Source organism: Pipistrellus kuhlii, unplaced genomic scaffold (assembly GCF_014108245.1).
Source record: "Pipistrellus kuhlii isolate mPipKuh1 unplaced genomic scaffold, mPipKuh1.p scaffold_m20_p_2, whole genome shotgun sequence".
NCBI classification, from domain to species: Eukaryota; Metazoa; Chordata; class Mammalia; order Chiroptera; family Vespertilionidae; genus Pipistrellus; species Pipistrellus kuhlii.
The window spans coordinates 57,092,545-57,117,510 of NW_023425515.1; the positions used below are offsets into that span (position 1 = coordinate 57,092,545).

The window sequence follows — 24,966 nt, forward strand, 5'->3', positions numbered from 1 at the left end:
ATAATAAAGCTCAACTTTTCTTTTTCTGCCTGGAAGCTGGCAGAGGCAGATCCTCATCTCTTGGTTTGTGGAGGCAGCACTGACTGAGGATTATGCTGCAGAGAACTCTAACAATAGTGAGCCTGATGTGTGTGTGTGTGTGTGTGTGTGTGTGTGTGTGTGTGTGTGTGTGGAGGGGGGGTGGTGGTCTCTCCTTGGGGAGCCAGGACCCATCTGTCACTTAGACCTGCTCAGAGACAGAAAATCTATTTGCCAGGGAGCCCTTTAGAGCCTGCTATTTGTGAAGTCAAGAACAGAGAGTGCTAAAGACAGAAGACACCTAAAAAAAACATATCCTTTTACCAGAAAGGGAGGTAAATTTGTCCTGCCCAGACCACGCAGTGTGTTAGCAGCGAAACTGCCAGGACCCACTTGATGCCCAGCTCAGTGCTTTTCCTCTGCTCTGCATGGGGTCCCCCAAAGTCCTCCTTCTCTTATGCTTTCTCCTCTAACTCCCTTCTATCTCTTTTCTACCTTCTTGTGTTTTTCAACTTCCTTCCTTACTCTTCCTGCCTCCTAGAATACTTCCATTTCTGACCCCCTTTTACTTTTCATCTCCCTTCATTTTCTTCCCCATTCTTTTTTTCTACTTCCCCTTTCCTCTTTCTTCACTGAAGAGTCCTCATCCACATCCCACCTGATTCTTGCTGGGGGCCCAAACTTCTTTTCACTCTCTGTCCAGTTTTCCTTTGAACCAGACATCCACATGCAAACTCAGTGTCTGGGTGCCGGGGTGACGTTCAGAAGCAGGTCCTGGAGGAGAGGTTGGTAATTTATAAGCCTGGAAGAGGTAGGCTGTAAGCAATAAAATGAACAGTTGCCTAAAAAATTCTTAGCTCCTTTTATGGGCTTTAAATTGGAAAAAATAAAATGCTTCTTTCCCTTTATCAAACTGCTTATGAAGAAAAATCTCCCTATAGGTGAAATTCATATTGTTAGTCAATTAGTGGATGTTCACTGAGGTCTGTGTGATGGGCTCCATTCTGAACACTGTGTATGCTTGCTGTGCTAAAGGATATTAAGCCTCTACTTAAAAAAAAAAAGTTTTTGTTGATTTTTAGAGGGAGAAGAAGGGAGAAGAAGAGAGAGAGGAACATTGTTGGTTTGCCTCCTGTGTGCCTCCTACTGGGGATCAAACCTGAAACCTGGGAATGTGCTGGGAACAGGAATCTAATCAGGAACCTCTCAGTGCATGGGATAATGCACAACCAACTGAGCCATACTGGCCAGAGCCCAAGCCCTGCTTTTAAGGAATGGAAAGTCAAGTGAGTAATAAATAAGTCATTTTTAGATAGATAAATACAGTCATTTTAGGCTCTGAGAGTGATAGAAATAAAAAACATGGCAAACTGGTAGAGTTGACAGGGGTGGTGTCATTCTGTAAATGCTCAGGGAAATCTGTGAGCAAGTGACATCCAAATGGAAATCTAAGTGCGAAGAGGTGAAAGTAAATGCAAAGGCCCTAAGGTAGGAACAAACTGAGAGTGTTCAAGAGACTTTAAGGAAGAGTATGGCTAGACAAGAGTAAAGAAGATCAGAGCAGAAGGACACAGGATCAGAGAGAAAGCAGAAGTCAGATCAGATGCAGCCTTATGGCCATGGTAATAATTTCAGATTTCTTTGGTGGTAAAAAGTAAGTATTGAGAAGTTTAACGTAGGGTATTTATTTGGAGAGACATGACTGTATAGCTTTGCATGAGTGATCTTCAGAGTAGTTGATTAGAAATTAAAAGAATTAGTGGCAGCCTCTCAAACCCTAAGCCTAAGATTCCAATGAGATTATTGGATCTACATATTTTACTCCAAATGGGCTGCTTCACGTGATGTTCATCAGTCAAGTGACACTTTGGATGTTAATAACTGGTGTTAAGGAAGACCTGGCCTCATTGCCCATGGGTGTTTTCCTTTCAGGCCTCGTTTAGACAGGAACAAACAGCTTTCACCCACTGGGGCTGAGGACTGGGAGGGAAAAAGAGGACAGAGTTTTTGGAATTCTTGAGACAGATTCTGGGCTTTAACTTTCTAGAAATCTTATTTTTGTGGATATTTCAAAATTACATTGATAGAATTGCTTAAGACTTAAGTGGTTTCTCATAAGAGAGAATGTTTTGTTTATTCAATTATGTTGCAAATTGAAGTCAAACTAAACAATATTATATTGTAGCATTATTAGTGCTTCTTTTTCCTAATGACTCAGAAGCCATAGATGTAGTAATTTTACTTAGCTTTGTAACCCCAAATGAGTCACTTAACCTCCATTTATTTATAATTTGTATTCTAAGAAAATTCCTTGAATTTGGATAATTCCTATAATATTATTGGGAGGAGTATCTCTTTGAAAAGAATAAACAATTCCAGCTAAATATACAGTGCAGACCTGAATGAAAATATGAGTTCTGAGTTATCTTCAGTTAAGTTTTAATCATGCCAAAATTCAAGGATTTTTGAAAATGGCCATAACTTACTTAAGAAAATTACTTAAGAACAGTAATTTTTGATAATTATTCATTAAAATGTCAAAGTTTTACCAAGATTTAGAAATAGTCATGGGGAGAACAGAGGCTTGTGTGAGTGTGAAGGACCAGATCTCATCCAGCCTGGTCCCTACAAACAACCCAATGCCCATAATAAAGGCCTATATGCAAATATGCAAATCAACTGAATGGCAGGATGACTGGCAGAATGACCTGTCGCTATGACATGCACTGACCACCAGGGGGCAGACGCTCAATGCAGGAGCTGCTCCCAGCCTGCAGGCCCCGGGCCAGCCAAGGTGGGTGTGAGGGGGAACCCTAGATTGCCCTGCTGGTCACTCCACAAATTGGCCCTGATCACCGGCCAGGCCTAGGAACCCTACTCATCTACTCATGCACAAATTTGATGCTTCGGGCCTCTACATATAGTTATAAAAGTTTTTCATAAAGTAAATTTTGCATGGCTTTAATATTATATAGAACCAAAATAAATTAGAACATTGTTAATGGACCTAGCAGCATGATTAGCAGTTACTCAGACCACTATCTGTGACTAAACAACTGGACTACAATATGAAGAGAAAGGGAGATCTGTCGACCTTTAAAATGATACATATCATCTACTCGAATCAACATGACTGCAATGAGTTCTCCGTACTCACTGTGAAGACAGCTGCAGTGAGTGCAAGGACAGATTTGGATCTGACAGTATTTGCTGGCCATGAGTAGAAAGTCATTAACAGAAAAATTGCTTACATTTTCTTTTCAAACTGTACTTCACAGCCCAGAATAATTCCATTTAGAGGGAGAGATAGAAACAGAGAAGAGAGAGCTCTGGGCCTCTCTAGTCATCTCCATTTCCCCCTGGCATTCTCAACCAGATCAGCTCTCTTTTGGGGGTTAGTATATATACAGGGGTGGGCAAAAGTAGGTTAAATTACCAGCCATCATCACCTAAAAGATAAACCCTAAGTAAGGATACAAAATAATAGCAACAATAACAATAATAATGAGATAATACTATAATTAATAAATAATAATACAAGAATAAACTTGCACATAGTCACAACTGTAAACCTACTTTTTTCCATCCCTGTTCTTAAATTTGAAAGTCATTTTTTGAACAAATGGTACCCCGGCTAAGAATTATAAAAACTCTTTATCCCACCCTCTCTGAATTCACTGTTTCTTGATGCTTCTCCTAGAATCAAAGCTTTATTCTTGCTAAAAGTAATTAGGATGAAAGAGTCATCCCTTCCTCTACATTAGAGGTTTAAAAAGTCAGCCATGCTCACAATTCATTCCAACCCTGAATTCATCTCTGAAAAGATAAAAAAGCCTCCTTGAAAAGATACAGCTCAGATCACACTTTTAAGTACAATATATTCATCCCTTTAGGAGCAATTATTTTCCTAATTTAATAGCAGGCAAAATTCCAAATTTTACCCTTTTTCTTAACTTTTAATAAATGTCCAATGCATAACAAAAATCACTCCACATGTTAAAACTAGTTCTCAAGGTTTTACGTGCATATATCTCTAAGTGAGTGAGTGTAATAAATAGATAGCTATGTGCTTCTATACTAATATATTGTTTAGGAGCTGATAATTTCTGTTCTAGTATTTTAGTTACCAAAAATAAAGTTTGTTAGATTATTACACAATATTGATTTGGGGTATGATGATCTGGCTCCCATTGGCTACCAAGAACAAATTATCTGTGTATTCAGTGACAACTCACAGGTAGTGTAAAATCAGTCATGGTAATACCTACATCATAAAGATTGAAAAACATTATAAACCAGAGCTTTGTGAGTTTTAGGTTTGTTTTTCTGGAGAGCTAATTTACTAACACACCATTACATATATCTGATAAGACCATAAATCATAATGATTTTTTTTTATATTGTAACATATATCCATGTGCAATCATGCACCTCAGGGCAGATGGCCAGACAATTACTAAAATGAGTACAGGGAGAGACTAGGGGTGAGAAATATTATTCTATACGACTTCAAATGTGATAAATACTCATTCTAACTCATATTTCAAGCTAATCCTGGGATAGAAACCCCTGATGTAATAAACATTAAATCAGAATCACAGCCTAAACTTGAACATGAAAAACAATTTCTTCATTTGTTGATAGCTATTCTTGCAAAAACTTGTTTCATTGGCATATTAGGAAAATAGGGAAAAGTTTCTCCTCATAGAAATGTAAAAGCAATATGTAATTTGACAACTACACCAACCTTGTATCCAGACCACAATTGATGTCCTACAAATACAGTGGTACATTTTTATTATTATCGTTATTTGTTGTTCCATTTATTTATGCAGTCATTGGTTGATTCTTGTATGTGCCTTGACTAGGGATTGAACTTGCAACCCTGACACATTGGAACGATGCTCCAACCAACCGAGCTACCAGGTCAGGGATACAGTGGTTCATCTTAAATGTCTGCTTTTCTGCTGGGGTGAAAAGCATAAATGTTAATTAGGAAGTGGCAAGGTTTTGCTTTCTGTGTTTCCTCTTTTTAAAAAAAATATTGGCAAGAAAAGGATACTGACGTGTACCTTCCAATGGAAGCCAGGTTCGCCTATCAGCCTCCTATTAAATCATTCATATTAAAGAAGAAGGAGAAAGGGAAACAAATATTTCACTGCTGCTCTTCTTTCTAAAAGGATCTGATTATAACATGGGAGAGAATGCTGTAGCCACATGGCTGAATTTGGGCATTGTTAGCCATTACATTGGACTGTAGACAGTTTCTCAAAGTGGGAACCTGTCTACCTTTTTTTTTTTTTTAAATCAAATACATGATAAGTTGCTTCAATTTATAGTTTATATGTGGGAAAAATACTTGTCCAACCTCCCACTGCAATGTCCTCTACAGTCTGTAGTCTGAATGGCTCACAAACTGTACACAAATTATGTTTTTATCACCGTGAGAAAGGAGAAAAGGCAACAGAAACAGGAAAACCTGTTTTCTGGTCTCTGCCCCAACACCGTTGGCCTGGAAACATATTAACAACTCATCCTATAGTTGGGCACAGCAGGTTCAGGAGACTCTCACAACCTTGTAAGGATTACTTAAACATGTCAGATGAGGAAAAAGAGCCAAGGAACCTGGCAGATCCTTCCTTCCCTGGGTGTACCTGTCACACGCTGGCAAGAGCCACACACACAGGTCATTCATGGAGCTGGAATGAAATTAATCACCTGCTTTCAGAAGGGAGCAGCCTTGGTTTCCTCTAGTTTTCAATATGTTTTCCAACATAATGCAAAATGCTCACATTGGCCTATGAGGCTCTAAGTGGTTGGAGATCTGGCTACCTCAAGCATGACAAATACCCCTGAGCAACTATAAGACTTTCCAGTGAACTTCTGTACTCAGCTTCTGAAATAACAGAAAGGTGGAAAGCAGCAAAATTTTCTGTTTGAGCAAGTGTCTGCCTCCCCTCATCATTCAGAATCTGCAATTACAGGTAGAAGGGGTCACAACATTAGCATTGTTGAGATTCTTTGTCCAACATTTAACTCAAAGAACTCAAGGGATTTACCTGTCCAAAGTTTAAAGGCTAGAATCTAATCTCTTGAACTTTCTCTACTGTAATAGCATTGTTCATTCTTTCTTAACTCATTTACCAGGTATTTACCATCTCCAATTTCCCACTCATTGCTATAGGTGTAAGGATTCAATAATAAACAAAATATAGCATGGAGCTACTTTTTTTTTTTTTTTTTTTTTTTTTTTTTTTTTTTTTTTTTTTTTTTTTTTACTGAGGGTTAATCTTCAATGGCTGCTGCTGGATTGCGATGAATTAAGTTATTTGCATATTAATTTGAATTTTTAAATTTTATTTTAGTAAAAAGTATTCCTTTTCATTAGATACATCTTGTCCTTCAAGACTCAGTTCAGATAACTTCTACAGCAAAAATTCTTCCTGTACCATTTTTCATTAATTAGACTAAGCAGGGTTTTAATTTTCAGACACCGTAAATTTCATCATAGATAACTTTAGTTTCAATGTCTAATGCTCCCCATCTCACTGTAGATTTACAAACAAAGCTGGCCTGAAATCATCATCAGAATCTGAAGAAGAGCCCAACTCTCTTAATTTTGGGTAGTGTTTAGTCTTTTATGATGAAAATAGAGAGCGTTTGCATTTATGCATCCTATAAGATGTTTGGTTTATTAAAAGCATGATCCTATTCATTATCCCTATGAAAAAAAAATTATGAACAATTCTTTTTAAGAAGTCCAGAAGTAAATTATTTGCATACAGAGCCAAGTTTCATTGCTATTAGATCAATGACTAATGCTTTTTTTTTTTTTTTAAAGGAAGGGATGTACATTTTCTTGATTATATGAACCTGTTTGAGGTTCAACATCTAATTCAGTCATTTTCTTATGGCACAAAATTTATACATGACTAAGAGAGCTGGCAAGACTTACACATCCTTTCAAACCTTCCTTTGCTCCTATGTAAACTGTATAATCTTGGGAGATTTTCAAGGGCTCAGGTCTTGTAGCTTTAAACAACATCATTGGCTTCCTTCTTTCCTTCTTATTATGTATGGTTATAGAAAGCTTTTCATTCTTTATTTAAAGAAGCTATCATTACCTGAACAAAATAAAAGTGATGGCCACTCAATAATTTTACTCCATTAGATTGAGTTCTCTGCTTTCTCTCTATGTTTAGCCAAATGGACTGACTGTATAACACTTGCTGCTCTTGTTTTTTTCTCCTCTTCCTTTTAATCCTTGTGGAATTGTGTGTGTGTGTGTGTGTGTGTGTGTGTGTGTGTGTGTAGAGAAAAAAAAACATTTTTTATGAGTATGCATTAGTATCTGAAACATATTCTGCATTTTAAGAAATATTGTTTGATTTTCAGTTCTAAATATACTTTTCTCACTTTAAAATTGGAGGGGTTGCTTCCATGACTTCCTGTTTACTTTCTTCTTTATAAGATAATAGTAGATATTTAATACTAGAGGCCCAGTGCATGAAATTCATGCATGGGGGTGTGTGTCCCTCAGCCCAGCCTGCACCCTCTCCAATCTAGAACCCCTCTAGAGATGTCCTACCTGGATTGGGCCTAAACGGGCAGTTGGACATCCCTCTCACAATCCAGAACTGCTGGCTACCAACTGCTCACCTGCCTGTCTTCCTGATTGTTTCTAACTGCTTCTGCCTGCCAGCCTGATTACCTCCTAATCACTTCCCTACCAGCCTGATTGATGCCTAACTGCTCCCCTGCCAGCTTGTTTGCTTCTAACTGCTCTCCCCTGCAGGCCTACTTCCCCCTAACTGCTCTCTCCTGCAGGCCTTGGTCCCCCACAACTGCCCTTCCCCGAAGGCCCAGTTGCCCTTAACTTCCCTCCTCTGCCAGCCTGGTCACCCTTAACTGTCCTCCTCTGCAGGTTTGATTACCCCCAACTGCCCTCTTTTGCAGGCCTGGTCCCTCCCACTGCCCTCCTCTGCTGGCCTGATCACCCACAACTACTCTTTCTTGCAGGACTGGTCCCTCCCAACTGCCCTCCCCTTCTGGCCCTCTTATGGTGGCCATCTTGTGTCCATATGGGGGTAGCCATCTTGTGTGTTGGAGTAATGGTCAATTTGCATATTATTCTTTTATTAGCTAGGATGAGTTTGAAATAAGTGGATCAAAGGCCTCACTATATGATTTCTTGATTCTAAAGTATATCTCCTCTAATCTTTTGTCTCCTCACCATTTCTAAATTTGATACAGAGATTGCTCTTAATCTGCCCTACTAAATTCATTATATCATTTTAGTTATAAATATAAAGGTGTCAGGGTCCTTTGCAAATGTACTTGCAAAGAAGAAAGGAGGGATATGAACAAGAATTTTACAGGATAATAATTCCTTTAAGCCAAATTTAGGGTAGGTATCAGCTCAAATACATGAAATTACTTTCAACCAACTGATTGAGACCTAAATTTTTCAATTTCTAGTTTTCAGTTGTCCCAGCATATTTAATGGAGTCACTAGTACTCTTTTGAAGAACCACGAAATTCAACTAATAGCTACAGTTTTCTTAGGCCTAACAAAACAGTACCTGAAGGATTTTCAAACTAAGAACCATGACTCAGAACTTGTTTAATAGTCGCAATCATTTTGGGGTGATGGGGCTTTAAGGGCATTATGACCAGGAACTATGTTTAGATACTGTAAATCTGAGTTTTTAGTATCCAATTATACAAATGAGGGAATGTTCTTAGAACACAATGTTGGGGTTTGTAGTCAACTCTTGTGTTTGTTTCTTTCAGAATAGTACTTATGGTATCATAATTTAGTGATTGCCTCTGTACTCAGGCTATCAGGCTTTAGCTCCTGGTTCAGATACTTGCTAGCTATTGACATGATTAGGAGCTACCATCTCTCTAAACCTCAGATCCCGCATCTGTGGAAAGTGATGGGGATAATTACAGTGCTTATACCAGAAAGTGGTTATGATGGTTAAACGGGATAATTCCGCATAGCACTTAGCACAGGGCCTGCCACTTAATAAATGCTCGTTAAGGGCCAGCAATTATAGAAACTTTGTATTTTAAATTAAACCTTGAATAAAACTTTAAAATCAAACTATTCTAGCTCCTCATCTTGAAGATGAGACAACTGAGGATCAGACAGAAGCAGTGACTTACCTAAGATCCCACAGTTGGGTGGAAATACTAAGGTCTCCTTATTCTAGTCCAAATTTTCCTCTGCATTATCATACTGTGTATGCAGGGCAGAGAATGCCTGAGGAAAGGCCTGATTGATATCTACCAACAACAATAAAAGAAGTCACAACTGATAAGATAAAAAGAAAATGTTGGGATTGAGATGAAAACACAATACCTTAAAAAGAGAGGTAAAGAACTGCAGGGCTGAAGTTAAGGAGAGGATTTAGAGGTCTACCAATTTGACCCTTGTTTTGTTTGACTGTGCTTGTGGGCACAATAACCACTTAATTTGCCCCTATTCTCAGAATGTAAAAATAGAAAGGAAAATATTATCAAAGGCACTGAATTATTGCCAAGAAAAGCCAATAAAAATGATTACTCTAGCAATATAACAGTGTGCCATAAAAGCCTAATAATCAACAGTATTTAAGCACCATGCCACTGAGCATCTGACAGAGTGCCCATGTTTTATAGACAGCATTTATGGACTTTTCACAATCCAAATTTTTGCTCTTTATGAGTGGTATATAAATTTGGGAAGTGGTTGAAACCACATTTCAAATCAAAACCGTCTTTGAGGCACCCTGCCAAGTAAGTATAAATATCTTTGGGAAAGCTAATATCTAACATAGAGCTTGGTGGAAGAGGATCTAGCATTTGGAGAGATAAAAATATTATCATTGGTTACCTTAGGTCTTAGAAAAACATTATTCTAGGGAACATAAAGAATTTTCCCAAATATAGAATTATGGGCTGAATATTTCATTTTCTTACAAATAATTATCATTCCAGAAACTACACATTTTGATTCTTTTTTTGGCTATTAATATTATGTATAAATTTTTATAACATGTATCAAACTGCAAGAAGCACCATCTCATTCCTATTATTTCCCACAGTGCCTTGGCATAAAAAGGCACTTCATACCTATTTGCAGAATGTAATTGAGTTGAAATTAGTACTATAAACATATTCAACATCACTGCTTGAACTTTATCCCAAACCCACTACCAAATGAGGACTTTGTAAGATAAGCCCTATCTTACTCATCTTTATGACCCTCAGGCCCTAGCACAGTAAAAAGTTAACATACAAGGAAGAAAAAAAGGAAGGAAGAAAGGGAGAGAGAAAAAGGAGGAAGGGAAGGATGAAGAAAGCAAACAAGGAAGGAGAATGAGAAGTAGGAACACACTAAGTTAATCTTTCTATTTAGATAATGGCAAACAAATACCATTGTAAAACTATGCTCTTCTCTAGATAATGATTAATGATCCCAATTAGAAAGAGATAATGAAAAAAAAGAAAGAAAGGGGTAAAGATATCGTGAAAATAAAATACAACCAAGATCAACACAGAAAAGCTAGGACAACTTGGGTTACACTTCCTACCAGAATCAGTCAAGTACCCCTTGGTAGCCACCCAGTCAGAATCTCTGATTTCTGCCCACTGAGATGTGTTATCTTGGTAATACTATGGCACTGAATATGCCACAGCAAAAATTTTGGAATTTTCTACTGGAGAAAGTCAATAGGTTTCCACGGTTAGAAGAAACATAACAGAATTCCTTCCCTGAGAACCCAATGGGCACACTGTAGTGGTCAGGAGACAGCAATGACATAATCACCGAAGGAGGCTTCCTGGTTATCTCCTCCTGGCTGCAGGAGGGCAGTGTCTCAGAGATGCCTTGAACACTTCTCCTTCTACTAAGGAATAATCATCAGGAACACAATGAAACCTTGTGGACATAAGTACATTGAGAAATGGGAAGGCAGAGAACCAAAACAAAGGGAGGGAGATATAGTTGAAGGATTAAAAGAAACCCAACTCCAAAGGTCCTAATGCAAATGGCATCCACTTGTAACAAACCCATAAATAATTTTAAAGGCGGTAAAATAAACTACATATTTATAATTTACAAAGCATTTCCTTATATATTAAAGCAGCGATCAGATTTGGTGTAAAGTTGTGACCAAATTATTGTCTTGCATTCTCTCTTTTGACTTGTTTTGTCCCAACCCCACTCACTTTCTCAGATTATCTCTCTACACCTCTCCAGACAACCCGAAGTACGCATCCATTTCCAAACAGAAGACATCAATTGGAAGTATTGTTATTTTATCCTGGATTGCAAAACAATCCAATGGAAGGTAGAATAAAATGATGTGCAGGGCCCATGGGAATTTGGGTCCAAGATGCTATGATAGATCTCCTTGTCACCTCTAGTTTCTGTAATTCCATGAAACTCACTACATCTGGGTAATTTGTGCTTGTCACATACAGCAAGACTAATAGGTACATTTGTCCAAAGAAAACTACAGGCAGCATTTCAGGATCTAACCCAGAGGACATTACTTAGTCGCAGCTCAGAAACAATAATAAATTTGGCTTTTAATTACCCTCAAGTTGAACTTTACCTACACCTTCAATTATTTTTCAATGCACATAATAAACTCAGACCAACAGAGATATTCTTCAGCTAGAACTTATAAAATTTAGGGCAGAGGATGATTTCTATTTGTTTTTTACTGACCAGACACACTTTTAATCAAAATACATGTAGAATAATCAAGGTTGCAGGAAGACTATATGGATGAGTGAACAAATTATCTGTAATTTAAGTCTAGTCACTTCTCATTTATTCAATACCTGACATTTACTGAGCATGTACTACATAAAATACTTTACTAATTCATTTGGATTATCATAACTTAAAAAAATACATCTAAATGTTCTTAAGATATATTATATTTCAAACTTTTTGTTAGTCCAAGCAGTCATTCTATTAATCCACATCATGATCATATACCTAAAAATCATATAATGTCTTTCTGACTATGCTCACAATTTTAGAAATCCCTGTTTAAAAATATGGTCTGAGCAATGTAAACTATTTTTTATATTTTAAAAGCATGATTAATTTCTAAAAGTTTGAAAATACATAATAAGCAATCTGTCATATGCAAAATGATTTCCAGCCATCATAACTGAGGCTAAAATAAATCTTCAACATAAAGGAAAGTAGTTAACAGTGGTTTGTTTTTATGGGTAAACTAAAGCCAATACCATGTTCTTTACCACACATGCCTTACCTTGTCCAGGAAAAAAAAATCCTCATCTCCTTAACCCCAAAGTCTGGCCCCTGGGGCAGGTATGTATTTAGAATAAATATTTAAAATGAAACCCTGATAGAAAGAGGCATGTGATATAATAACAATAATAATACAATAATATAATCTGGCATCTTATAGAATTTTGGGACAAGATAAAAGAGGCAGAACTGAAAATATTTAGAACTAGAGGCCGGTGCATGAAATTCGTGCATGGGTGTGTGTCCCTCAGCCCAGCTTGCACCCTCTCAAATATGGGACCCCTCAAGTCCAACTGCCCATTTATGCCCGATCCCAGTGGGCAGTTGGACATCCTTCTCACAATCCAGAACTGCTGGCTCTCAATTGCTCGCCTGCCCGCCTTCCTGATTGTTCCTAACCACTTTTGTCTGCCAGCTTGATCACCCCCTAACCACCCCCCTACCAGCCTGATTGATGTCTAACTGCTCCCCTGACTGCCTGGTCACCCCTAACTGCCCTCCCCTGCAGACCTGGTCCCTCTCCCCCTTTCCCACTGCTCTCCCCTGCAGGCCTGGGTCCCTCAGAATGACCCTTTCCTACAGGCCCAGTCACCTCCAACTTCTCTCCTTTGCCAGCCTGGTCCCTCCCAACTGCCCTCCCCTGCTAACCTGATCACCCACAACTGCCCTCCTTTGCAGGCCTGGTCCCCATGTGTCCAATTGCCCTCTCCTGCTGACCTGATCACCCACAACTGCCTTCCATTGCAGGCCTGGTCCCTCCCAACTGCCCTCACCTGCTGGCCATCTTGTGTCCACATGGGGGCAGGATCTTTGACCACATAGGGTATCCATCTTGTGTGTTGGAGTGATGGTTAATATGCATGTTACTCTTTTATTAGATAGGATAGAGGTCTAGTGCATGGGTGGGGGCCGGCTGGTTTTCCCTGAAGGATGTCCCGAATCAGGGTGGAGGTTCTTTTGGGGTGTGGGGCGGCCTGGATGAGGGGCCTGTGGTGGTTTGCAGGCCGGCCACACACCCTGGCAACCCAAGCAAAGGCCCTGGTATCTGGGATTTATTTATCTTCTACAATTGAAATTTTGTAGCCTGAAGTGGAGCCAAGCCTCCTGCTCGCTCTGTGGTAGCAGCCATTTCTGTTGGGATTTATTTCTCTTTTATAATTGAAACTTTGTAGCCTTAAGTGGAGGCCAAGACAGGCTGGGGCTGCAGAAGCTTGGCTTTATTCATCGCTGGGGCCAACCCTAGCCTCCTGCTCTCTCCAGCTCAATGGCTGCTACCATTTCTATTGGGATTTATTTATCTTCTGTAATTGAAATTTTGTACCCTTGAGTTGAGGCCTGGGCCCACCAGGGTGCATGAATAGCTTGGCTTCCTCCATCGCCCAGGAAACCCAAGCCTCTCTCCTGCTCTCTCTATGGCTGCAGCCATCTTTGTTGGGATTAATTGCATACTTGCTCCTGATTGACTTGTGGGTGTGGCTTGTGGTATAGCAGAGTGATGGTTAATTTGCATATTACTCTTTTATTAGATAGGATAATCATCTGCCATTCTCCAGTATCTAATTTAGAGGAATGGAAATAAAGGCAAATTTCCAATAATTACTTTTTCAATCTAATGGACAGACGCCAAACATTTCCCAGAGCGTTCTCATGGGATAGATCCTTTCCCAAGGGCACAGTGTGGTCCAATCTAAATTTGGGTCCTTGGACACACCATGGGTTAAGTCTATGAAGTTCTAAAGGAATAAACCGAATTTTTTAAACTGGTACAGAAACAGCTAAACCTGTAAAATGTTTGGGGCTGAAAGGTGTTAATGAGTCATACTTAGCTGCAGAAAGACCATTGAGGCTGTTGGCCTCCTGCAGCACTGTGGGTGGGTGGGTTGAGGGACAGGTCTTAGTCTCCCCAGGGGTGAAGGTCTGTTAAATTTATCTTGCTTTGGAAATGCTCTATTTCCATTCCACATAGTCTCTTTAGAAATAATGGTGAAAACACTCCAATCTTCAAGTAAGAGCTTCAAACTAAAGAAAATCCAGAACATGTTTATAATTGCAGTCAACCCTTGGTTATTTATGCAAATAACAGAAAGCAGCATCTTCTATACTAAAATGGTAGTTTATGTTTAACTTCACAACATGTTCTATATTGGGGGTTTTTCTTTTGTTTTTGGCAACATTAACAGACTTATTTTCTTAATTAGCTTGACCCCAATTACTGTTATAATTAGCATTCTCTGAGCATCCGCACACTACTCATCGATTGCTGGTGGTGAGAATGCCCAGAAACATATTGTGGGATAAGGGAAAGGTCTGAGATTATGTTTTTGCTGCTGGCAATTCAGAAACTAGATCATCTGCATCAATAAGGAGTTGGCTGTACTCATAACAGGCACATCCTAAAGCCAACTAATAACACATTTTCCTGTCCATAAAATATATGTGGCCTCGGTCATTATTTATTAAACTAAGTCTACCTTGCACATAGAATGTATGTATTTTTTAAAACTAAGATTACCTAGCTTTCCTGTTTACACCAATCTTATTAATAAGGTAATTGCCACACCTTCCTAGTCCTGGCTGGTACCTGCCAGCGTTCTCCCTCATGCTGGGAGACATTTGGGAATATAAGTGGCCAGAGTTAGTTCTAGTCCTGCCACTTTGGGGGAATGAAGCACAGCTTTCGTTAATTTCTTGAAAACACCTTCTAGACATTCCCCTCTCCCTTGATGGCCCAGATAGCTTGGCTTTCCCAAAGTCCCCGGTAGGCTACCCAGCCATGGCCTCTAACCCTCCCAGTAGCTCACCTATCTTGTCCTCGGCTTGGCTGCCCTCCGAAGCCTCCGTGGGAGGCTGGGTTGTTGCCTTGGTGGCAGCATCCTCTGCAGCAGGGGTGGTGGCAGCAGCAGCAGTGACAGCAGCAGGCACATCGGCTTGTTTAGGCTCCTCCTTGGCTGGGGCATCTTCCACCTTGGAGGACGGCGAGTTGTCAGTGGAAGCTTTAGTGGCACTTTCTGTCTCAGCAGAGCCGGCCTTCTCCTCTGAGGGGGCAGGAGCCTGGGGGGCTGCCTGCTCCGCTGCAGCATCCGAGGCACCCTCCCCCTTCTTCTCCTCGGAGGGAGCTTCTCCTGCTTTACCGGCCTCCTCAGGCTTGGGGCCAGTGGCTGCTTCAGTGGCAATGGGACCTTCTCCCTCCTTCTTCTCGGCGCCATCAGCAGCAGGAGCGTCATCCTTCTTCTCATTCATCTCGGCCTCAGCAGCTTGAGCGTCGCCCTTCTTCTCTCCTTTGAGCTTTTTCCTTGTTATGTGTCCACGGAAGCTAGCCTGGATTTTGGTCGCGGCCTTATGAGCTTTATCTTCTGGTTTGATGCCATCTTGTTCGATCTTTTGGTCCTCATCATTCTTTTCAACCTTTGTGGAGAAAAGGGGGGGGGGAAGGGAAAGGAGAGGTTGAATGATGCTTTTTCCCTTAAGATCATAGCATTTAACAAATAGTTATTGAATGACTTGTACTGAGCCAAGCACAGAAATCAACAATACTGTGGAAATTCAAATTAAGCCTCCTCTCTCTTCATGGTGGAGAATTGAATAGAAAACACATTATTTTATGGGAAAACACATCCTTTTGGCCTTGCAGAATCATTGGCATGAATTTAGATGTGTTTCCTTCCCCAGCTCCATGTCTCTGCATTGCCAAATTTCCACCAGCCATTCCATAGATGTAAGTTGGCTATTCAGATCACATCCACTCTAGATTTTAATCAAAAAGCTCTGAAAGATATTGTTTTTTCAGGGTTTCTGAGAGGAACTCTGTACAAAACTTCACATTTAAAAATATTATGAAAAAGTCTGTGTTGTTGTTTTCCTCTTCCTAGTATATCAAATCTGGTCAAGAAATCAATAGATTCAGGGCAAAGAGTATGGTAAAGGTTTAGATGACAAATTCTCTCAAAACTGCCTGATACTGGCACAAGAACAGACATATAGATCAATGGAAAAGAATAAATAACTTAGAAATTGACCCAAACCACTGTGCTCAATTAATATTTGACAAAGGAGGCAAGAACATAGAATGGAGTCAAGATAGTCTCTTCAATAAATGTTGGGAAAATTGGACAGATATATGTAAAAAAATGAAACTAGACCACCAACTTACACCATACAACAAAAATAAACTCAAAATGGATAAAGGACTTAAACATAAGATGGGAAGCCACAAAAATACTGGAGGAATCCACAGGCATCAAAATCTCAGTCATATTCCAAAGCAATTTCTTCACCGATACAGCTCCTAGAATAATTTGAAATAAAGAGAAAATAAACAGATGGGACTACATCAAAATAAAAAGCTTCTGCACCACAATAAATAAATAAATAAATAAATAAATAAATAAATAAATAAGGCCCGCTGCATGGGAGAACATATTTGCCCATGTTATCACCTATAAGAGTTTAATCTTCAACATTTATAGGGAACTCATACTACTCCACAAAAGGAAGATAACCCAATCAAAAAAATGTGCAACGGAGTAAATAGACACTATACAAAAAAAGACATAAACATGCTCAAAATCACTAATCACCCGAGAGATTCAAATCAAAACGAAAACGACAATGCAGTACCATCTCAACCCTGTCAGAATGGCTATCGTCAAAAAATCAACAGATGGCAAGCGCTGGCAAGGATGCTTAGTAAAAACCCTTGTGCACTGCTGGTTGTAATGCAGACTGGTACAGCCACTGTGGAAGACAGTACCGAGTTTCCTTAAAAAAAAAAAAACCTAAAAATTGAACTCCCATTTGACCCAGTATTCCCACTTGTAGAAATATATCCCAAGAAACTAAAAACACCAATCAGAAAGGATATATGCACCTCTATGTTCATAGCAGCACAATTTACAATAGCTAAGATTTGGAAGCTGCCTAAGTGCCCATCAGCAGATGAATGGATTAAAAAACTGTGATACATCTACACAATGGAATACTTTGCTGTGCTAAAAAAAAAAAAAAAAAAAAAAAAAAAGAAGGAATTATTACCATTTGCAACAGCATGGATGGAACTGGGAAGCATTATGCTAAGCAAAATAAGCCAGTCAGTGAAAGATAAATATCACATGATCTCACTCATTTATGGAAAATAATGAACAACATAAACTAATGAACAAAAACAGATCCAGAGAAGCATTTTTCAGACCATGAAACCTCAGAGGGAAGGTAGGAGTGGGTGGGGGTAAGGAGGAGAGATCAATCAAAGGACTAGTATGATTGCATGTAAGCCTAACCAATGGACACAGATAACAGGGGGTGAGGGCATGAATGGGGGAAGAGTATGGGGGGCAATGGGGAGATAAGGACATATATGAAATACCTTAATCAATAAAATAAAATAAAATAAAATAAAATAAAATAAATCAGGATTTTTTACAACTGCAAAGGAGTTCAGGGCTTTGAGGGTTTCTGCTTAAAATGTGACAATTCAGAATACTGGTGACAAAATGAAGTCTACTTTCCCCTATGTGTGGTCCAACATTAATAGTCAGCACACTAATCTGATCTTCGCAATTTGAAGACAGAAAGTGGCCTTGTTTTTTTAATTCTTGTTTTAAAAAAAAGAAAAAGAAAAACACCATTTCCACTTTTGAAAAAGTGGTATATATCCAGCAAATCACAATTTCTTATTCCCAAAGCAATTTAAACCTAAAATTAGTTTTATGTTATTACCGATAGTCATTCTAGTACTGAAAGCAAGAGCCTAAAATACGAAATTTTTATCATTTGATGCAACATTTACAGCATAATATGCTGCATATAACTTTTTTCCACAAGGAAATTAAATCAGAGGATAGGCATAAAAGGTATATTCATGGAAATAAATATACAGTATGGACAGGTACCCTAATTCCATATAGCTGCATTGCTCACCATGTGCCCCAATGGGGTTGCTTATAGTCTCGGTGCATTCATTCCTTTAACTCTGGAGCGCTGGGGAAATATGATAGTGAACGATGCAACAAGTTTCCTTTTAAAAATCCAATAATAGCCCTAGCTGGTTTGGCTCAGTGGATTGAGTGGAATGACAGGTCTCAGGTTTGATTTCTGGTCAAGGGCATGTACCTCAGATGTAGGCTCAGTCTCCAGCCTGGTTGGGGTGGGCATGGGAGGCAATTAATTGATGTCTCATATCCATGTTTCTATCTCTCCCCATCTGTTCACTTTCTCTAAAGATCAATGGAAAAAATATACTTGGGTGTGTATTAACAACAACAAAAAGAGTGCTGATTATGTACTGAGTCCTATGGTTGGCTTCAATCTTGACTTTGGCCTGACTGTGGCCTTTGCTCCAGTTTAAGAATAAGCTACAGCAGGCCAACACAGTGGTACATTTTCCACCTGTTGTACCAGCTCTGCCCCAGTGACCTAGATCTAGCTAATCATGATGTAGGCCTGTCTGACATAATTTGGACAAACATATGAGCCTGTTGTTAGGTAAATTCATCAATGTGCAGTGGATATACAAAAGTATTTTTTAAAAATAAACTATATATCCTTTTTCCCTGAAAATAAGACAGTGTCTTATAGTAATTTTTTCTCCCAAAGTTGCACTAGGTCTTATTTTCAGGGATGTCTTATCTTTCCATGCACTAGGTCTTATTTTCGGAGGATGTCTTATTTTCGGGGAAACATGGGTATGACTATAAAAGCAGGACTGACAATGTTCCGGTAAAATTTAAGACAACCTCTTCATCTTCCTCGGGTAACTGTGTGTATATCCACACAAAGAAAGAAGGACTGACTGAAAAGCACTTTGCACTGGCCTGTCCCACTCCCTCCTCCAGAGACTATTGTGCTGCACTGCTCAGTTCTCTGATGCACTACCACCTTCCCACTCTCCTGTTGCTCCTGAAGACTCCTTCTGGGGCACACGGCACAATCTGGGGCACAGGGGCAGCTGTCCCTGCCAGGCACTCTCTGCTCAGGATAGAAGCATAACCCTGTTAAATTAACAGTTGTGAATGGAGCGTGGAGCTGAGATGCTGTTAATTTATTTACTCTATCTTGAGTTTTCTGAATGAGGCACCATCTTATATGACAGGACATCTGCACTTGGGCATTGATGCCAAGTGGTTCTTCAATACAAATAACTGCTCCTTGGGACATAGACAATCCAATTATCTCAGAGAGGGCAGGTGTGCAGAAAAAGACCCTACAATTTTAGAGCCCCACTTCCCCCCCTTTTTTTCAGAACATAAAGTGAAGGAGATTAAATTCTTAGAAAGCTGGAAAACAATAAAATAAGGAAGCTGGGAATCTGCATGATATAAAGAAAGAAACTTGATGTGGATAAAGGAAGAACACCTCTCAATGCTTCTGTTCCCATTTCAATTTTTCTGATCATCTGCCACTTTACCTTTCCAAATGATTAGTGTTTAAGCTTCTGTAACAGCCTCTACAATGAAGAGATTATTTAGAAAGGCATAGAGTAGATTTAGGTGCCAAGATTGTGGGACCAGGTTCACCTGAACAATCCAGGAGTCTAAGAAACACAAGAGTGGAAGGGGTAGGCAGGAAGGAAGGGAATTATAAAGGTTGAGTTAGAAGTGAGAAGTGAAGATTATTCTGTAAAAGGTAGGTGCCCAGATGGGTTGATATACCCAAAGAGATGCTCAAAGTCCTCCTTGGGCATGTAGCTCTACCTAGACGAACAGGCTGGACCATTTGATGTCGTTAGAAATTTAGAGAAGCTAGATTTTAGAGATTTTTTTGGAAAAAGACAACTATTACAAATATTTTAGATAGAGGGAGACAGAGATAGAAAGAGAAGAAGGAAGGAAGGAGGAGAAAAGGAAGGACAGAAGAGGAGAGAAGAGAGGCAGAAGTAGAAGGGAAATGGAGGGAAGAAATCAACCTAAGAGGTCAGAGTTAAGTAATTTAATAGAGGCATCTAGAAACAAAAATATTTTAAATAAAAACTGGTCATAGTCTTTTAACAATAAAAATAGTGCCAGATTATGTTTCTGTGTATGTGTGTGTGTGTGTGTTTAAAAACAAACAAACAAACAAACAACAACAAAAAAACCACACCTGTAATTGATTCTATTAATATAGCTTAAACTAGAGGTTATTTTCTGGTTTAATTCATTTCACAATACTAGAAGTAGTTGGACTGAGAGCATATTTTGTAGAGATAAAGGAAGAGAATCTTTCCTAAGACTAGCTGTGGGGGCAACCCCAAGATGTCAGGCCAAATTGAGCTTTCTTAACAAGAAACAGAAACCCTGGCTGGTGTGGCTCAGTTGTCCTGTGCACCAAAATGTTGCTGGTTCAATTCCTGGTCAGGGCACATGCCAGGTTGTGGGCACATACCAGTAGGGGACGTGTAAGAGGCAACTGATAGATGTTTCATTCTCACAATGATGTTTCTCTCTCTCTCTTCTTTCTTTCTCTCTCTCTAAAAATCAACAAGAACATATTTTTAACAAAAGAAACAGAAGAGTATTCCTACGACAAAGGACTTTTGAGTCCCGGGAAACTAGAGATCAGTCAGTAGTACATTTAGCACAACCCTTTTAGTTTCTTAAAAAAACAAAAAACAAAACAAACAAAAAAACACATAAATATGCCATCCTGGCCCTGAAAAGTTACCTGCCTCAATTCAGAGTCTGTGAGTGGCTCAACTCAGATCCTCTTCTTTCCCATCCAACCCAAGTTCAATTTTATTGCTTCAGTGACCTGGAATAGCTTGGTCTTTCTTATAGCAGACAATCCATTAAGCACCCTTGTAACATTCTTATTTATCTACTTATTGAACAATACCTATACAAGGCACCTTAGACACTTGACTACAATGAATAGTGTATCTACCCACCCAGGACACACAAGATTCCTTTCTAAATGTTATTTGTTAAAATAAGTTCATAGTGTTTTAACAATTAATAATTTACCAGAAATTCACAGCAGACACCTGATCTTCTAACCATCTTGTGGAGTAAGATATCCTATATAATAAAAGCCTAATATGCAAATTATGCATCCTATATAATAAAAGCTTAATATGTGGTCATCCAACCCACAGTTTGACCTGGAGACTGGGAGTTCGACTGCTTGCTCTGATGTGCTCTGACTACCAGGGGGCAGTGTGGAACATGGGGCGCATCAGTGTTGTGAAGCTGGCAGTGGTTAGCAGTGGAGGTGCTGCCAGCCCTGATGGGCCCTGATGAGAGCAGAACCGTGGTGGGATGGTGGAGCAGGTGTGTGGGAGGCACCAGGCTAAGGTGGGAGTGAGCGGGGGCCTGATCGCCCTGCCAATTACCCCATAGAGAGCAACCAGTGGCGGCAGTGGAGGGCGGAGCCACTGCCTGGCTCCTAGGTGCTGAGGGAGCCAGGTGGGGAGCCCAATCCTGACCAATTGCCCTGCAGACAGCAACAAACAGCTGCAGGCCCTGATTGCCCAATCAGGACCATGCTTTGGAGTTGGGACAGGGAACTGGGGGTGGGTGGTGGCAACCAACCTCCTATGGCACCCAGGCAGGCAGGCTGCTATCTCTCACTGGCTACCTGGGGGCAAGGGTAATGGTGATGGAGGTGCAGTGAGAATGCAGGGTGTTCACTGAGTTCACTCTCACTCCCTCTGCTACTCTCCCTCAGGGCCGCCAGGACTCACGCGTTGGGGAAGCCCCCATGCTCATGTGCCAGGAACCCATGAGGAGCCCACCTCGCACCCGTGCAGCCTCTTCCAGGTGAACCAGGTCACAGCTGCTGGGACTGCAGGGGCCAGTCAGGCTCCCCATGCCTTCACACAGGAGCGGGTCTGTGAGGCTGGATGGTAGAGACTGCGCTGCCTGCCTAGCTTCCATGCAATGCCACTGGGCAGCCCAGAGTCCCATGCTGTGCCCTGGTCCAGCCGCACTCACCATGTGGGGACTCAAGCACCCTGACTCAGGTGAAGAGGGGCAGCTGGGGATCTAGGGACCCAGGTGCTGCCCAGGGACCTGCCCTTCCATGCCAGTCACTCATGCTTCAATCCCTGGCCAGGCCTATTAACGCACCCATGCATGAATTTTGTGCACTGGGCCTCTAGTATAAAATAAACATGTGAGTAATAGATGGAGGAGGGCCATAAAGTGAATATACTGGTATTTAGTGGTTAAAGAGTCAATTCATAAGTCTCTTTAAATAGGTTTATTTATTTGTTTGTTTGTTTATTTTGTACTCAGCCTTGCCACAAATAAGCTTTGTGCTGAGCTCTGATGTCTTCTGAGGGAACTTAAAAAATATTTTGTTTTTACATATAATTGTTGATGAATGTGAATTCACTGAGGAGGACATTTGAGTGCAGTATATTACAATTAGGAAAAGTACTATTATGAGTTGTAATAACTTCTTCAGGAATATTCATGGTTATAGCTTAGTATTTTTACTGACCAATATATTTGAGAGCTCTGTAATTTATGAAGTTATAGAGAAAACCATGGTATCTGAAATCTTTACTTTTCAACCAAGATGAAAATCTTGGATGAAGGTTGGTATGAAGAAGATGAAGAGTACCATTACACTCATTTGTCAAATTTCATTACACCTAGTCAAATTTCTACATCCTTTAGATAAAAGGGCAATAATTTTCATTAATATTTAAGAATTATAGATAAGAAAGAAAAAAAGAAGTAGTTATTTAATATCCAACTTTGTTACTCTGGTTAATAGTTTCTTTTCTCTCTGGGGTAAGGAGAAGTGGACAACTTAGGATTTATTCTAAGATGTCCAAACATTTGCATTCTTTATGTTACAAAAGAAATTTGGGGGGGGGGGGGGAGGCGGAATCCATGAAAGCTGACTTTTAGAACTAAAATAACATCATCCATTTAACTGGGACACCTCAATTCATTTAACTTTTCCCAATTATCATAGGAATGCCTCAACCTTCAGAGCACTGAAAAACTTGGCCCTATATCTACTGCTGCCAGCTATAAATAGTACTTTTATAATACCTCAAAGTTTTTCTTAAGCAGGATTGAATTTAAAATGCTTTAGAAAGTCATTGATGTAATACTAATTCTTCTAAAAACACTTTTAGTGAACCAAAATATTTTCAATTTGATTGAACAAAAGGTATTTCTGAGAAGCAAAATTGAAGGGACATAAATATTTTAAGCAAAGTTTTCTTTAGCACAGTATAGTTTGCATGCTTACGAAAATCTTATTAACCCATAAGAAAACAGAATAAAGTGTTGATGAATATATATAAAATCTGGAAGATATTTACTTATGACTCATTCTATTTCTAATTAATAATTGATTGAGGTGATACACATATAAGAAAATTTCACTACTTTTTAAGCGTAGTTGATTTTAAGCATAGTTGATAGCACATATTTTAGAGGAAATATCTAAATATTAAAGGAGTTCACAGTGGAGTTTCTGTGCTTTCTTTGAACCCAGTCAAAGTTCAGAAATACAGTGAAATGCCCTTATGGGGGAAGGAAAGGAAGATGGGCCAGTCTCCTCCAGTTATGGAGATAAATTGCTTTTAGGTTTCTGGGCAGTTGTAGAAAGAAGAAGGTGTTATTTAAAAAATGAACAGGCACTCCCAGAATACATAGGGTTCCTTCAACAGTCAATTCAGTTTAAAAATCTAACTATGGTGTGAGGAGTTGGGGAGCAGGATGTAGGTAGAAACAATGAAACTGTTGTGATATCATCACTTTTTGAAACCTCTGGTTTTCAGTTCAGTGAAAAGCCTTTTTTTTTTAGTTCCTGGGCAAGTGAGAGCCCAAATATATGATAACTAAGCAATTCTCCAGGGGAATGTGAGACATCAAGAGTGATCTTTCAAATCCTGAGGGGGTAGTGGTAAGAGAACTTGTTTTTTTCCTTCAACTGAAGAGTTCAGTATACTGCTGCAGCTCCAGAGTTATAAGTAGACAATAAATACTCACTGATTGACTCATTATGTAAGAAAACCAAATATCCTCTATTGGACATTGGAATAGTAATGTTAGCTTTTCAGATATTAGCTGGTGATCAAGATATAGGTCTTCAGCTCAATTTTATATATTATTTATTTAACATGTACAGCCCACCTGTTAAGAATATGAGATGGCATGTTCAACACAGTATGAGGTAATACTGGAGAACTCAGAGTCCAATCAAAAGAGTTTTATTTTATTTTATTTTGTATATTGGTAATTCTATTTGTCCCACAAAGACAGATAGAGAAAAGGCAAAGGACACATTAAATTAGTGCCTTCTAGCAGACAAGCATACTAAAGACTTTGTCTATTTTGTTTAAAGCTGAATCTCCAGTTTCTAAAATTGCATCTGATACATAGTAGATGCTCATTAATATTTGTTGAATAAATCTAAATTTAAACAGCGCAGTGCCACTTCAGAAAGATGATGATAGGCAAAAAAGAACATCTGGCTAAGACAAGTATGTTTCCCCAATACCTAACTAAATAACTGACTTCATATGGTGAGGTTGAACACAAAAACCAATTATAAAAATGAACATGCAAGGGTCAGACAAGGAGAGAAGTCACAAAACTACAGAAATGACATTATGATAAAAGTAATTTTTAAAGCTCATAGAAATGTCAATAAGTATAAGATAAAAAAACAACATCCATTTTATGTATGGATTGCCTACAGTCAGATCAATCAAATTATTTTTAAATATA

General features: G+C 39.3%; 1 protein-coding gene across 1 annotated transcript in view; it reads right to left on the reverse strand.

Annotated features, from left to right (window-relative positions):
- The window catches only part of GAP43 (growth associated protein 43), a 100,803-nt gene that overhangs the window by 29,320 nt on the left and 46,517 nt on the right, over positions 1–24,966 (reverse strand). The window contains exon 2 of the mRNA XM_036446904.2: positions 15,100–15,703. Within this exon, the coding sequence (XP_036302797.1) occupies positions 15,100–15,703 (604 nt within the window). The remainder of the gene's footprint in view (positions 1–15,099; positions 15,704–24,966) is intronic.